The 14,766-nt window shown below is 31.1% G+C and overlaps 2 protein-coding genes and 1 long non-coding RNA gene across 3 annotated transcripts; all 3 read left to right on the plus strand.

Moving 5' to 3' along the window:
- The first annotated feature begins 1,356 nt into the window (after positions 1–1,356).
- Positions 1,357–8,534, plus strand: LOC145331738 (uncharacterized). Its single transcript, XM_080176572.1, has 3 exons — positions 1,357–1,411; positions 2,250–2,289; positions 6,500–8,534. The coding sequence occupies exons 1-3, from the start codon at positions 1,359–1,361 to the stop codon at positions 8,120–8,122; spliced, it is 1,716 nt and encodes a 571-aa protein (XP_080032698.1). The 5' UTR covers positions 1,357–1,358; the 3' UTR covers positions 8,123–8,534.
- LOC145331739 (uncharacterized) lies at positions 8,531–13,693 on the plus strand. Its single transcript, XM_080176573.1, has 2 exons — positions 8,531–8,598; positions 12,741–13,693. Exons 1-2 carry the CDS (start codon positions 8,534–8,536, stop codon positions 13,282–13,284), a joined length of 609 nt encoding a protein of 202 aa, XP_080032699.1. The 5' UTR covers positions 8,531–8,533; the 3' UTR covers positions 13,285–13,693.
- Positions 9,433–10,281, plus strand: LOC145332248 (uncharacterized). The gene is made up of 2 exons (XR_013884107.1): positions 9,433–9,538; positions 10,029–10,281. It is a non-coding gene; the product is annotated as an uncharacterized LOC145332248 (long non-coding RNA).
- Positions 13,694–14,766: the final 1,073 nt, after the last annotated feature.

Raw genomic sequence — 14,766 nt, forward strand, 5'->3', positions numbered from 1 at the left:
TCAATTTAAAGATGGATTGCTAGATGGATCAGGCATTTCTTTATCTCTATCTCAAGAACACAATACTGTATACTTTGGTGGGTGGAAAAATGGAAAGAATGAAGGAGTTGGTGTATTTATCTATCCAGATGGAGAAATGGTAATTGGTATCTACAAAGAAGGCAGGATAACTCGTGTCTTTGATACTCCTACTCCAATATTCATTGATACTGTTGGGAATCAACAAGAGTTCTAGATGTCGTGAAACTATTCAATATTTTCTATTTTTATTAACCTTTTATATAGTACTAGCAGTTACGCCCCTAGAAGACTCTATGGAAAGTAAAAGTTGGGGGGGGGGGGGGGGGGTAATTGGGAGGTTAGAGATAGCCTCCCCCAAAATTGTTAAAAACCTTCCTGGTATCTATAAGAAGCTTCTTTGCAAAGGAGAACCATATCGGTTCAGCAGCTAGCAAGATCCTTTTTTCTTTTTCTTCTAAAATCTAAAATAAGAAAGTGGACTCCCCCCTCCTCAAGTGCCCCTAGAGGCCTCTAGGGGGCGTAGCTGCTAGTTATTATACTAAAGTAACAGGATGTTTGTTTGTGTTTCTGTGTGTTTGTACCAAAGGATCTCGCTAACTGTTGAACCAATCAAGTTCTCCTTAACAGGGTAGCTTCTCATAGGTCCTGGGAAGGTTTATGACTATTTTGGGGGAGGGTACTAACACCCTCCTAAGAGAAATCGCTCCTAGAAAAAAATTCCCATCCCCCCCAAAAAAAATTTTACATTTTTTTTAACCAAAATAAAAATTGGGGGGTGGTGGTGGGGGGTAGCTGCTAGTCCTTATAATAAAGTGACAGGATGTTTGTGTGTTTGTCTAAATTTGTCCCAAAGGATCTTGCTAACCGCTGAACCGATCGGGTTCTCCTTAACAGGGTATCTTCTCATAGGTCCCAGGAAGGTTTATAACTATTTTGGGGGAAGGTACCACCACCCTCCCAAGAGAAATCGCCCCTAGAAAAAAAATACGCCACCCCCCCAAAAAACAATTTAAATTTTTTTTTAAACTAAAATTAAAAATGAGGGTTGGACTTCCCCCCCCCCCAAAAAAAAATTTTTCGCCTTAAAATTTTTTTTACTTTTTCTTTTAATATCTAAAATATGAAATTGTGTTATCAAATTTGACTTTCTCCTCCTCAAGTACCCCTAGAGGTCTCTAGGGGGCGTGGCCGCTAGTATTATACAAAGTAGCAAGCTTTTTTGTATGTAGCAAAGGATCTTGATACTTCTGAACTGTTATGGTTCTCCTTTTCAGTGAAGCTTCTTATATGTCCTATTTGTGCTAAACTTTTAAAATTATGTACTATTTCAGAATAAAATGAGGAGAAAAATGTACATACTGGCCCTGTTAATAACAAACTCCATCCATTAGTGAGCATTTTAAGTAGAGAAGTTACTCAATAGTTAATCTGTCTGTATGTCTTTAACAAACTGGTTATATGTGATTTTTTGTGAATATAACTCACACTAAAAAGCAACAATTATACAACTCACATCTCTCATCATAACTAAATATCTGCTCCTAACTTTGTTTATTTGTCATTCCATGATTTCTGTGCTTTTCTTTTTATCAATATTAATTAAAATGGATGACTTTTTGTGCCAAAAACTATCATTCATAGTAATATAATTAGATTTTAATGTAAACATATTATCAGACCTTTTTTTTCATTTTTGTACTATTCTAGAAAGATGTTAGAAACATTTGTTGAAATTAACAAAAAATTCAAAGCCTTTTAAGCTAATAAATGAATATTGTCAACAAGTAGCAATATATAGCAGTATTGATGGCCACAAATTAAATTTAGATTTCTATTTCAATATAGGGGGATACTGTGGTCAGTTAACAGTTGTGATTATGTAATCCTTATACTAAAGTAACAGGATGTCTCTGTGTTTGTGTGTCTGTACCAAAGGATCTCACTAACCGCTGAACCGATTGGGTTCTCTTTAACAGGGTAGATTCTCATAGGTCCCGGGAAGGTTTTTAACTATTTTGTGGGAGGGTACCACCACCCTTCCAAGAGAAATCACAAAAAAATCGATGAAAGATGATTTTAGAAAGAAAGTTCAACGCAAACATAAACTTGAAACGCAACATAAACATATTTTAAATATAAAAAAAAACATTTAAAGTGCCACTAGAGGCCTCTAGGATCGTAGCCGCTAGTACTTGTAAATAAAGTAATAAAGATATTTTTTGTTATAGTGTTGTAAATGAAAATGGAATTGATGTTGAAAAAGTACAGGTATTAAGATTTGGATCTACTGCAGTTCACGGTGAAATATTTCTGGTAAGCAATATTTCCAAAAATCTATAAATTTTAAAGGCTGCTAGCTGCCAAACGGCTGAACGTACAGATCATACCCGCACACCATTTTTAGCGGCATAAGAAGGCCTACAAATAATCAGGAATAGCCAAGATCCAATTATGCACAGGGAAAGCTTTACTGAAGAAAAAACGAGTAAAATATTTTTTTGTGCATTTCTCTGCACTGCGAGATAATTATGCATTATTGATTTATGGCTATTCCAGATTATTTGTAGGCCTTCTTATGTGGCTTAAAACAGTGTGCGGGCATGATCTGTACGTTCAGCCGTTTGGCAGCTAGCAGCCTTTAAAATTCATAGATTTTGGAAATATTGCTTACCAGCAATATTTTACCATGAACTGCAGTCGATCCTAAGATTTTATCTAAATCCATTAGACAATAGACGTCGAAAGAGAGATTTTCATTTTCAGGAAGATAAAAATCTTCTTTGATAATGCATAGGACATATCCATGTCTAATACCTTGGGTGGTTGACATCTGATGCCTTTCATGTAATCTTTTTCAAGAAGTACCCATTTGTGATATTACTATGTTATTTCTTAAAGGGACTGTAAACAAGAAAATTTCTCATCATATTATCAAACCTTAACATCATCTCATTCATATAATCTCAAAGATAAGGCAAAACTGTCTCTCGTTTCCTTAAAAAACAGCTTTTTCGGGTTAAGCTGACTTTTAACATAATCCTTGCTTTAAACTACAGTATAGTTACTTAGAAATTGATAAAAAAGGCAATATTTTTTATTTAATATCAAATACAATAACAAAGCTAGAAACAGGTTTTTTTCTATTATTATCCAAGCAACTTCAGTTGACCCATCACTCACCCACCTTCAATTACAAATTTGTAAATTATAAAGGTGCAATATTTCTTTATAAACAGTTTGATAAAAGTGTAAACTTATTCTCCTAAGTGGGTGATTTATTGTCCAACACAACAAATAACCTCTGAGATTCAACCCTTTGTAGACAGTGAGGTATTTTTTTTGTCAATAATACGAATTTAAAATAGATCTTTATTACTTAATTACTACATTATTAAAAAACTAATTGGCAATTTTATATCATAAAATAAATCCTTAACAGTAAGTAAATTGTTTCAACTATATATGACAAGTTAAATATCCCTACAAACATTATAAGAAACAAAAATGTTCAGATTTTTCCTGTTTTTTCCTTTTTCCCTCCCAAAATACCATAAAATCAAGGCATTAATCCTGGATATTTTTGTTAATAGGTCTTTTTTTGTTGATCAGTATAGGGAAAGGTGCGTAAAAAATGTTAAGATTTAATAATCAGAGGAGAAAGTTTTACGTTCACACTCCCTTTAACATCATCTCATTCATATAATCTCAAAGATAGGGCAAAACTATCTCTTGTTTCCTTAAAAAACGGCTTTTTCTGCCAATTTTTTTTATATCTAAGATTGAGAAAAATTTCCGGACTACATAAATGTGCATTTAATTGTCTTTTTTCCTTCTATAGCTAAAACTAAACTTTTTGACATAATTCTCTATTTTTCCTAACGGTTAAGCTGACTTTTAACATAATCCTTGCTTTAAACAAATGTATAGTTACTTAGAAACTGATGAAATAAGCAATATTGTTTATTTAACTAGAAACAGGTTTTTTATTAGTATCCAAGTAACTTTAGTTGGCTCATCTCTTCCCCACCTTTAATTACAAATTTGTAAATAATAAAAGTGCAATATTTCTTAATAAAAGTGTAAACTAATTCTCCTAAGTGGGTTATTTATTGTCCAACACAATAAAAAAGAATATTATTATTTTAAATAACCTCTGAGATTCAACCCTTTGAAGACAGTGAGGTATTTTTTTGTCAATGATACAAATTTAAAATATAAATAAAATTGCCAATTCATGTTTTAATAATCTTAGAGGTTATTTGAAATGATAATATACTTTCTCGTATTCATTTGAATCCGGTGGATAGGAACGGGTTCTCATCCATACGAAAAAACTATGTCTAGCACCGTATTATATCTAGCTTTCTATGAATAAAAAAATGTACAATCATAAGATTTAAAACAGTTTTTTTAGCCGGTGCCTCCGGCACCTCGGGGCTAAAAAAACTAGTTTTAATCTTATAATTGTACATTCTATATCCGCGGAAAGCCGTTTATAATACGATGCGAGAAATAACTATTCTCGTATTCATTTGAATCTGGTGGATAGGAACCGGTTCTCATGAATACGAAAAAACGATTTTTATTGTGTCGGACAATAAAAACCCCACTTAAGATATTTAGATCACACTTTTATCAGACTGTTTCTAAATAAATATTGCACCTTTATTATTTTAAAGGAACCATGTAAGAAATATATTGCTGAAAAACTGCCACGAGTAGACCCAATACCCAAAATTTGAAGCCTCCAGCTTCAAAAACAAAAGTTATAGACATTTCAAAATCATATTTTTAGTACAATGAAAATTTTGAAATTTTTTCATTGCTAATATAATAATAGAATTTTCATCATTAAAATATGTTGCCTAGAAAGAAAATCATAAGCTTATTTTTGGCAGAAACTTAGGATGCCAGTAACTGATAACATTTTTACAATAAAAACACTCTTTATAGTCAAAATCATTAAAAAAAATCAGTTTAATTTGCATTGTATTGAGAGTACTGTAGCGTTAGAATACCAGCCTCTATTATTTCCAGCCAATCAGAAGCCTGAGTCTGCACTAAGTCTGCTGAACAACTAATCACAGCTGAGCATCTGTATTACTTACATTAATTTAATTTTTTCCCGCTAAGATTTTACTCTTTCAAAGGCAATTTAAACCAAATTTTTAAAAGACATTTGACTATAAAAAGGGGTGTTTTTATTGTAAAAATGTTATCAGTTACTGGCAGCCTAAGTTTCTGACAAAGATAAGCTTTTAATTTTGTTTCCAGACGACATAATTTAATATTTAATTTCAAAATTTTTATTGTACTAAAAGAATCATTTTGTAATGTCTGTAACTTTTTTGTTATTGAAGCTGGAGGATTTAAATTTTGGGTATTGAGTCTACTCGTGGCAGGCTTTAAGCGGTTAAAGCAGGGTATTTCTTGCAGGGTTCCTTTAAATTTGTAATCAAGAGTGGGTAAGAGATGGGCCAACTGAAGTTACTTGTTTACTAATAAATAAACCAGTTTTTAGCTTTGTTATTGTATTTGATTTTAAATAAAAATATTGCTTATTATATCAATTCCTAAGCAACTATACATTTGTAAAAGGCAAGGATTATGTTAAGAGTAGGCTTAACCGTTAGGAAAAATAGAGAACTATGTCAAAAAGTTTAGTTTTTATAGACAAAGAAAAAGACAATTAATTGCACATCTATAATTCTATATACTCCGGAAAAATTTCTCCAATCTTAGATTTAGTAAAAATCAACGAAAAAAGCTGTTGTTTAAGGAAATGAGAGCCATTTTTGACCTATCTTTGAGATTTTATCAATGAGATGATGTTAAGGTTTGATTGTCTATGAGAAATTTCCTGTTCACAGTCCCTTTAAAGAAAATAATATCACATCCTACATGTATGTTGTTGAATCATTTTGGTTATTCACATTCAAATATGTATTATGTCAATATAATATTGCGTTACAGTGGAATTTGCAAGTATGGTAATACATTTTCTCGTATTCATTCGAATCCGGTGGACAGGAACCGGTTCTCATCCATACGAAAAAACTATGTCTAGCATTGTATTATATCCAGTTTTCTACGAATATAGAAATGTACAATCATAAGATTAAAACTAGTTTTTTTAGCCGGTGACTTCGGCACCACGGGGCTAAAAAAACTAGTTTTAATCTTATAATTGTATATTCTATATCCGCGGAAAGCCGTTTATAATACGATACAAGAAATAACTATTCTTGTATTCATTTAAATCTGGTGGATAGGAACCGGTTCTCATGAATATGAAAAAACTATGTCTAGCATCGTATTATATCCAGTTTTCTACGAATATAGAATGTACAATCATAAGCCGGTGCCTCCGGCACCTCGGGGCTAAAAAAACTAGTTTTAATCTTATAATTGTACATTCTATATCTGCGGAAAGCCGTTTATAATACGATACGAGAAATAACTATTATGAATTTTTTAGATTAAGACACTTAGAGAAAGAGAATCCTATGTTGGAGAAACTGAAAATGGTCTTGCACATGGACAAGGATCCTTTATTTTGACACTAAGTGGCAATGCTAGTATTACTTATGTTGGACAATTTGAAGAGGGCCTTAGGCATGGGAATGGAACACTTACTTATAACGTAGGTTCAGATATACTTTTTAAATACTCAGGAGGTTTTCTACATAACTCTTTTAATGGTGTAGGAATTTTAGAAGAGGCGGATGGTACCAAATATGAAGGTGAATGGGTGGAGGGTGAAAAACATGGAAATGGAAGTGAATACACCAACACTGGAGCTACCTACAAAGGCGAATTCAAACAAGGAAAAAAACATGGTTATGGTTTAGTCAAATTTGCTTCTGGCACAATATATGATGGTGAATGGAAAAATGATAAAAGACATGGAAATGGAACAATGGTGCTGCCTGATGGAGTTTTTGTAGGTGAATTTAAAAATGATCTTGTAAGTGGTTATGGAGTGCTCATTAGACATGATGGCTCAAGTTATGTTGGAGAGTTTCATGATGATGATATAAATGGCTTTGGTACAACAAGAGCTGTAGATGGAACTGTATATATTGGAACACATGTAAATAGTTTCGCACATGGGTTTGGCAATGTAACTTATCCTGATATTTCAACTTATGTTGGTCAGTTCAAAGAAGGATTAAGACATGGAAATGGAACATTTGTATATGGTTCTTCATATGGGAATAGGAAAGGTGATGAATACACTGGAGAATGGATTAATGGAAAAAGAGGTGGCTTTGGAGAGTTAGTTTATTATAATGGATCAATTTACAAAGGATTCTGGGAAAATGACTTGAAACATGGCTGTGGAAATCTAACATTTATGAATGGCAGTTCAATTATTGCACTCTGGAAGAATGATATTATTATTGATGATAGGTGTCTTGAACACATTGATTTGTTAGAGCTTTCTAATGGCCAAATACAAGTTGGAGAGTTTAAAGTCAATGAATTAGAAGGTTTAGGCCTAAAGGTTGTTCCAGGAGGTCATTATCAACATGGTATCTTTGAAGATGGAGAATTTTTACAAGGAATTGAACTTTCTGAAAGTTATGAGATTATATTTTCTTCATTTAAAAAATCAGCTCCTTTTGGTAAAGGTTATGTAACACAAATCAATAATTTTGATATTGTTTGTAAGGAATGGGATTTATCAAATTCATCCAATTGTGATTCCAATATGAAAATTGTAGCTTATGATGGTTATTTCAATGAGTATGGTCAGTTCTTTGACCTATCAGATTACAATCAATCAAGCATATGTGAAGGAAAAAAATGTTATATAGGTAATCTTAGAAACAAAAAGCCACATGGATTTGGAATAATGTTTAATCCTCACCAGGAGACTTTTATAGGACAATTCTATCAAGGTGTATTAGATGGATCAGGAATTTCAGTAACACCATCATCTAAGTTTAGAACAATATATTTTGGTGGTTGGAAGAGAGGAAAAAGAAATGGAGCTGGAGTGTTTATATATCCAGAAGGGAAGAAATTAATTGGAATTTTTAAAGCTGGCAAGATTGTGCGTGATATCAATAGTCCAGTTCCAATTTATATTAACTAACAACTGTTTCCAAAAAAATTGTTTTTGTTGAAAAAAAACATTAAAACTATGAAATCTTATGAAATATTGGACAATAACAAATAGAGATTTTAAAATTTTACATTTGTACTTAAAGTTTGCTACCCATTCCTTTCTTCATACATGAAATAAAATACATGTTAGGAGCAATTTTTAAATCAGTTAGAAAATACTGAAACATTGAATATCAAATTAAATTCCTCATGATATCTATCCATCTGCTCACTGCATCTCTCAAAATTTAATGGGAATAATGTATATAAAGCTTTGCACCTCCTCCCTGTATTCTTATCTATTAATTTTTCAATACTTATTGTTAAATAATAAATTCTATTGTGTATCACAATTTACAATTAATGAATAATTACATGAATTTTATATTTCAGAATAAAAATGGAATGTCTGAAAAGTATTATTTTGTTGACCTATGCATTTCATTGTTGTGATATCATCAAATGGTATTTTTATTTAAAATTCTTCCCTTTTTTTGTGAAAATTATCTTTAACAATGACAATTAAGTAAAATCTGTGTATCTAATTTGATTATCTGTAAAGGAATTATTTTCTCAGCTGATTTTAAGAATAGATATAGAAGTTCCTTGCAATGATCTTAAGGGGACTGTGAAAGAGAAAATTTTTCATCAGATTATCAAATCTTAACATCATCTTTTTCATATAATCTCAAATATAGGGCAAAACTGTCTCTCGTTTCCTTAAAAAACGGCTTTTTCCGTCGATTTTTACTATTTCTAAGATTGGAGAAAAAATTTCCAGACTATACAGCATGACCCTCGAAAAAGTATTTTTAAGCGGGGCTATAGCACTTACACATCCAGCAAATTTACAGTTGATGTATTTTTGGCAAAATGTTTTCTTACTTTTTCTCATGCCATAAATACATCCAACACTGGCATTTACACATCCATACTTTTTCAATTATATGTCATAAATACATCCAACACTGGCATTTACACATCCATACTTTTTCGATGATATGTCATAAATACATCCAACACTGGCAAATACACATCTAGATTAATTTATATGAATATTTATTTACAATTAATTATATTTTGTACAGTATGTATAGGTCTTAAACTTTTTACCCTATTTTAGTTACTCTCCCCCTATTTACTTCCCTTTTTCTCAAGATGCTCCCTACAAAACATCAATACATTTCCGCAGGTGGTCAAATTATTGCTATATAATATTATAATTTAGATATTTATTGTTAGTTCATTGTTTTATTATGGCAGAGCCAGAGGCTATTTTTTTGTGACAACAAAAACAACTGGGAACCTTTAGTTGCTGTGAGGCACTTTGTAAGGCCACGATAAGCTGCCGTTATACTTCAAAAGAAGCCGCCCAAGAGACTAATTAAGAACCTCAAATTATTAGGTAAAAGTTTACTACATTTTTATGTTTATATATATTTGTATATATATAAATATGTATAATGTATATATCAAAACAGTTGGGGGTTATAAACAATTACATTAGATCTTGTTATTTATTTGTAAAATATATATATATTATTCCTTTGCAAATTGTAAATTGCGTTTTGTTTTTTTAGTATTCCAACTGTGCATATAATAAGTGATGGGAGATTACATCTACCTAGCCCTGCTGAATCAAAAGTCACCGAGACCAAATTTGCCATCCGGGAAGCTATAGTATCCGATCCGCTCTCCTTCATCACCCAAGTTTACGAAGCCTGTGTCGCAACCAGAATAAAATATGTAGATATAGAATATATAATCGAGTATTTTCATCATAAATGTATCAACGCTTCTTAAAAAAGAGAATATTTAATTGGTATAAAATAAGGTTTAGGGTTTATAATCAAATTCAATAAACAATAAATACTAATCTTTTTTTATTTATTAAGGAGATAGAAGTACAGGGATTCAAGGGACAGGACCTCCAAGACCCCACAATCAATATGGAAGTGGGGATATGTCTGACTTGTTGGTTGATGATTTTGGTAGACCAATATATAGAATTGTGACAAGGTCAAGATCGTCACAACAATCCATCACATAATGTTTTTTTTATTTTAATCTGACAAATATATTTTAATTTAAATCTTAAAAATGCTTTTTATTTTAACCTGACAAATATATCATAACTCAAATAATATACAAGTGTGTTTTCTTATCATTTTGTGTAAAATTGCTATGGATGTATAAATGCCAGTGTTGGATGTATTTATGACATATAAATGAAAAAGTATGGATGTGTAAATGCCAGTGTCGGATGTATTTTTGACATATGTATAAAAATATGGGATGTGTTTTTGCCAGTGTTGGATGTATTTATGGCATGAGAATCGATTTTACTGTCATTTATACAGTAAAAATTCAGTATGTCATAAATACATCCAATGCACTGGCATAAACACATCCACTGTAAATTTGCTGGATGTGTAAATGGCAGTCCCCCTTTTAAGCATCTGCAGCCCTTATTTCTCAATAAATTATTAAAAAATGCATATGTCCTTGTTCTCTATAGTATTCCACGTAAGTAGATATAAAAATATTTTTTTTTACCTTCATTAACACCGGAGATTTTTAGTGCTAAAGTTTTGAAAAAGTGACTGAGGAAAAAGTAACTTTTAACATGAAACGACTTTTTTAGCAAAATTAAGCTAGAAATCCTTTTATTTTTGTTACTAGCAGAAACTTTATACAAAAATGAAATAAAAATTTAGTTTTTGAGTAAAAAGCATTTTTTTACACATATTTTTTGAGTCTTTTTAGTTTAATGATATTTTGAAAAACTTACTTATTAGGCAAAATTGTTTAAGATTAAAAAACCAAATAAATCTCTATGAATATAGCAGGAAAATTGTTTTTGTTTCACAATCCTAACTTTAATAACAAAAAAGTTATAAAGAAAATAAAAATAAACATAATGATTTTTTAGTCTAAAAAGCTTAATTTACCCCCTATTAAATAATTGAGATGTCAGAAAAGTAGGCGGAGCAACTGTCATAATTAATCCTTTTCTATAAATAAGGGTTAATAAATAACCTAAGATTTGCAAATAATCAATTCATTCAGTAGTATTTTTTGCCATTAAAAATTTATATTTTTTGGTGGAATAAAAAAGAAATATTTAGTTAACTTGTTTTTCTTTGTGTCTCATTATTCAGTTGCCAGAAAAACATAATATAACCATCCAAAAAATAAGAGAAACAAAAAAAATTCTTTTTCTCAGTCACTTTTTCAAAACTTTAGCTCTAAAAATCTCCGGTGTTAATGGAGGTAAAAAAAAAAATTTTATATCCACTTACGTGGAATACTATGGAGAACAAGGACATATGCATTTTTTAATAATTCATTGAGAAATAAGGGCTGCAGATGCTTAAAAATACTTTTTCGAGGGTCATGCTGTATAAATGTGCAGTTAATTGTCTTTTTCCTTCTATAGCTAAAACTAAACTTTTTGACATAGTTCTCTATTTTTCCTACCGGTTAAGCTGACTTTTAACTTGTACGTTTAAACAGTTTTGTTCCAGTTGAAATTTAAAAAAAAGATAACAACTACTGTTATTTTTATATCACCCTCCAAAATGTATTTATCCCCCGCAAGAAACAAGTTTGGATGAAATAATTTTTTAAATCCTTGCTTTATACCGATTTATAGTTACTTAGAAATTGATAAAATTAGCAATATTTTTTATGAAAAACCAAATACAATAACAAAGCTAGAAACAGGTTTTCTTATTAGTATCCAAGTAACTTTAGATGGCCCATCTCTCGCCAACCTTTAATTACAAATTTGTAAATAATAAAGGTGCAATATTTCTTTTTAATTAGTCTGATAAAAGTGTAAACTAATTCTCCAAAGTGGGTTATTAATTGTCCAACACAATAAAAAAGGATATTATTATTTCAAATAACCTTTGAGATTCAACCCTTTGTATACAGTGAAGTATTTTTTTGTCATTAATACAAATTTAAAATAGATCTTTATTACCTTATTACTACGTTATAAAAAAAAATAATTAGCAATTTTATATCATAAAATAAATCCTTAACAGTAAGTAAATTGTTTCAACTATATTTGACAAGTAAATTTCCCTACAAACATTTTAAGAAACAAAAACGTTTAGATTTTCCCTGTTTTTTCCTTTTTCCCTCCCAAAATATCATAAAATCAAGGCATTATTCCTGGATATTTTTGTTAATAGGACGTTTTTGGTTGATCAGTGTAGTGAAATTTGCTTAGAAAATGTTAATATTTGATAATCAGATGTGAAATTTTTACGTTCACACTTCCTTTAACCATGCAAGTAAACTCTTTAAAACACATTAAATATCTGTATTTTACTTTGCTGCAATTTAAGAGATAGTAAGGTGAAATCTCTTGAAATTCTTTTTATCTGTTTTTTAAATTGACTACAAATATCAATAATGTCTTCTATATTCTTTTCTTTTGTGAATGTTATAACCCTTAGTAATTCAGATTCTTTTGTCCCAAACTTATGTTTGCATGTATGTAGCCTGGATTCTCTGAATTTCAGATTTACATTCTCACTTATAATTCTGCATATTGTGTACCTAATCATTGTGCTACATAAAACTACAAATTTCAGTGATGTCTCAAGTGTGAAGGAAACTATTGGATCACTGACAGGTGACAGTACAGTTGAAAAAAGGCTTTGGATTGGTCCTGATGGAAGAATATTAGTTGGAGATTTCAGAGGGGATAAATTTGATGGAATTGGTCTAGAGTTTCGTCCAGGACAGAATTATATATATGGAAATTTCCAATTAGGAGATATATATAAAGGGTTAATGTATTTTACGAGTGGAGGTGTTGTTGGGTATACTTCGATCAACAATAGCAGACCCATTGGATTAGGATATACATCAAACATCAGAGAACTAAAATTTAAGTGTGTTAATTGGAGTCTAACTAATGATAAACCAGATGAAATTATACCATGCGCCTCCAATATGGAGTTTGTCAGATTAGGCAATTATGAAACTTATCATGGAGAACTTAAAGATTGGTATACAAGACATGGATTTGGAGATTACAGGGAGTCTGATAATATATATGAAGGAGTTAGACATACAGGCATGTGGGTGGATGATTTACCTAATGGATTTGGTCAAAGGGAGGAACAGATATAATTATGAAAGATGTTATTGTTAGGTTGTTTTAATTTTCGACAAAGTAGAATTCTCTGTTCGTCCAACTATCAGTCTGTCAATAACTGCTAACTTTTCAGGGAATTTAACTAATTCAGGGTTTTAAGCTATTTTTGGTTGTTGGTTAGGACACAAGTAAAAAAAATATCAAAAGTACAAAAGTTTGATTTCATACCTACAAACCTTTCATATTATTTCAATTTTTAAGAAGACTTACAACTGGGGAATGGAAATATAATACATGGATATTGTGGGATATTTCTGCATACCCTGGCTAATATAACAATATCCACCTATCCCCCAACCTTATGACTTTGCCTCACCACTGACCATGGACAACCATTTTAACCAATATCTAAGCCATTGAGGAAATTGAGGACTATTAGCAATTTACGACTAAAATTCTCCTGTCACAATTTCAAGAATTCTATATCCATTAACTGAAGTAACAAAGGGAAAATATTTTCTTACCAATTTTTGTTTGTAAAATACAACCTTCTCAGAATATTAAGGTATCAAAAATAAAATAATATTTTGGTTGTAGAATTCAAAAATCTGTTGTTCTGTGTTCATTAGGCATGAAATTGATTTATAAGTACTTATTTTTTATAAATTCATTATCCTATCTGTTAAACCTAATTATTAGACAAGAACCCAATCAGGACATCCTTATTGGTCAGTTTAAGGAGGGGAAGTTGGATGGTGCTGGAATTTCTTTTTCTGCTACAGAAAAATACAGAACAATCTATTTTGGCGGCTGGAAACAGGGGAAAAGAGATGGAGTTGGGGCATTCATTTATCCAAATGATGACCAAGTTATTGGATATTTCAGAAACAACAAGATTGTCAGAGACAATAATTTTCCTGCTCCAATATTTATTGATAGTGATGGTAATCAGAGAGAATATTCATGAATAAAATATTTTTGTGTCAAGTCAGATATTCAAAGAATGGTATTTGTTAGAAAATTGAAAGGTATATCAAAAAAATGCTCTGACACCTGAAGAATCACACTGCAGAGTTAAAAATTTGAATAATAACCCTTATCATTTTTTTCAGTGAACTTAAAGTTTATTTTTCTTTATTCATCAAGCACTTTTTGATACTATACTATACTAAAGTACAATAATTATGAAGCAAAACACTCTAAAAGCTGATACTTTTATCCAAAAAGGAAAGACACATAAAAATGTAGCCAAATGTGTTTAATGAGTATAATAAATTAAAATTGAAAGTCCTATTAAATCAATGTGGGCTATTGTGGTATTCGGCAACCGTGAGCCATGCCTATGGCACCCCTGAACTGGGGTTCGGTGGAGGGTCAATGGCCCTCCCCCGAGTCCTGGGGAAGGGGTCTGACGACCCCCTCCCTATGCTTAAAATTAATGATTGAATCTGTCATGTTTATTATGGTTAACTGTATTCTTAATTCTCCCCCACCCTTTCCAGGGATGGGGGATCATT

The sequence above is a fragment of the Acartia tonsa genome, chromosome 11 (assembly GCF_053477335.1).
Source record: "Acartia tonsa isolate MP-2025a chromosome 11, ASM5347733v1, whole genome shotgun sequence".
Taxonomy (NCBI): domain Eukaryota; kingdom Metazoa; phylum Arthropoda; class Copepoda; order Calanoida; family Acartiidae; genus Acartia; species Acartia tonsa.

Bases quoted from the DNA above. Each gene is read 5' to 3' on its own strand.
- LOC145331738 (XM_080176572.1), top strand. From the start codon at position 1,359: ATGAGGAGAAAAATGTACATACTGGCCCTGTTAATAACAAACTCCATC. The intron at 1,412-2,249 runs GTGAGCATTTTA...TTTTTGTTATAG, and splicing joins ATAACAAACTCCATCCATTA to TGTTGTAAATGAAAATGGAA. The intron at 2,290-6,499 runs GTATTAAGATTT...TGAATTTTTTAG, and splicing joins TTGATGTTGAAAAAGTACAG to ATTAAGACACTTAGAGAAAG.
- LOC145331739 (XM_080176573.1), top strand. From the start codon at position 8,534: ATGGAATGTCTGAAAAGTATTATTTTGTTGACCTATGCATTTCATTGT. The intron at 8,599-12,740 runs GTATTTTTATTT...TACAAATTTCAG, and splicing joins TGTTGTGATATCATCAAATG to TGATGTCTCAAGTGTGAAGG.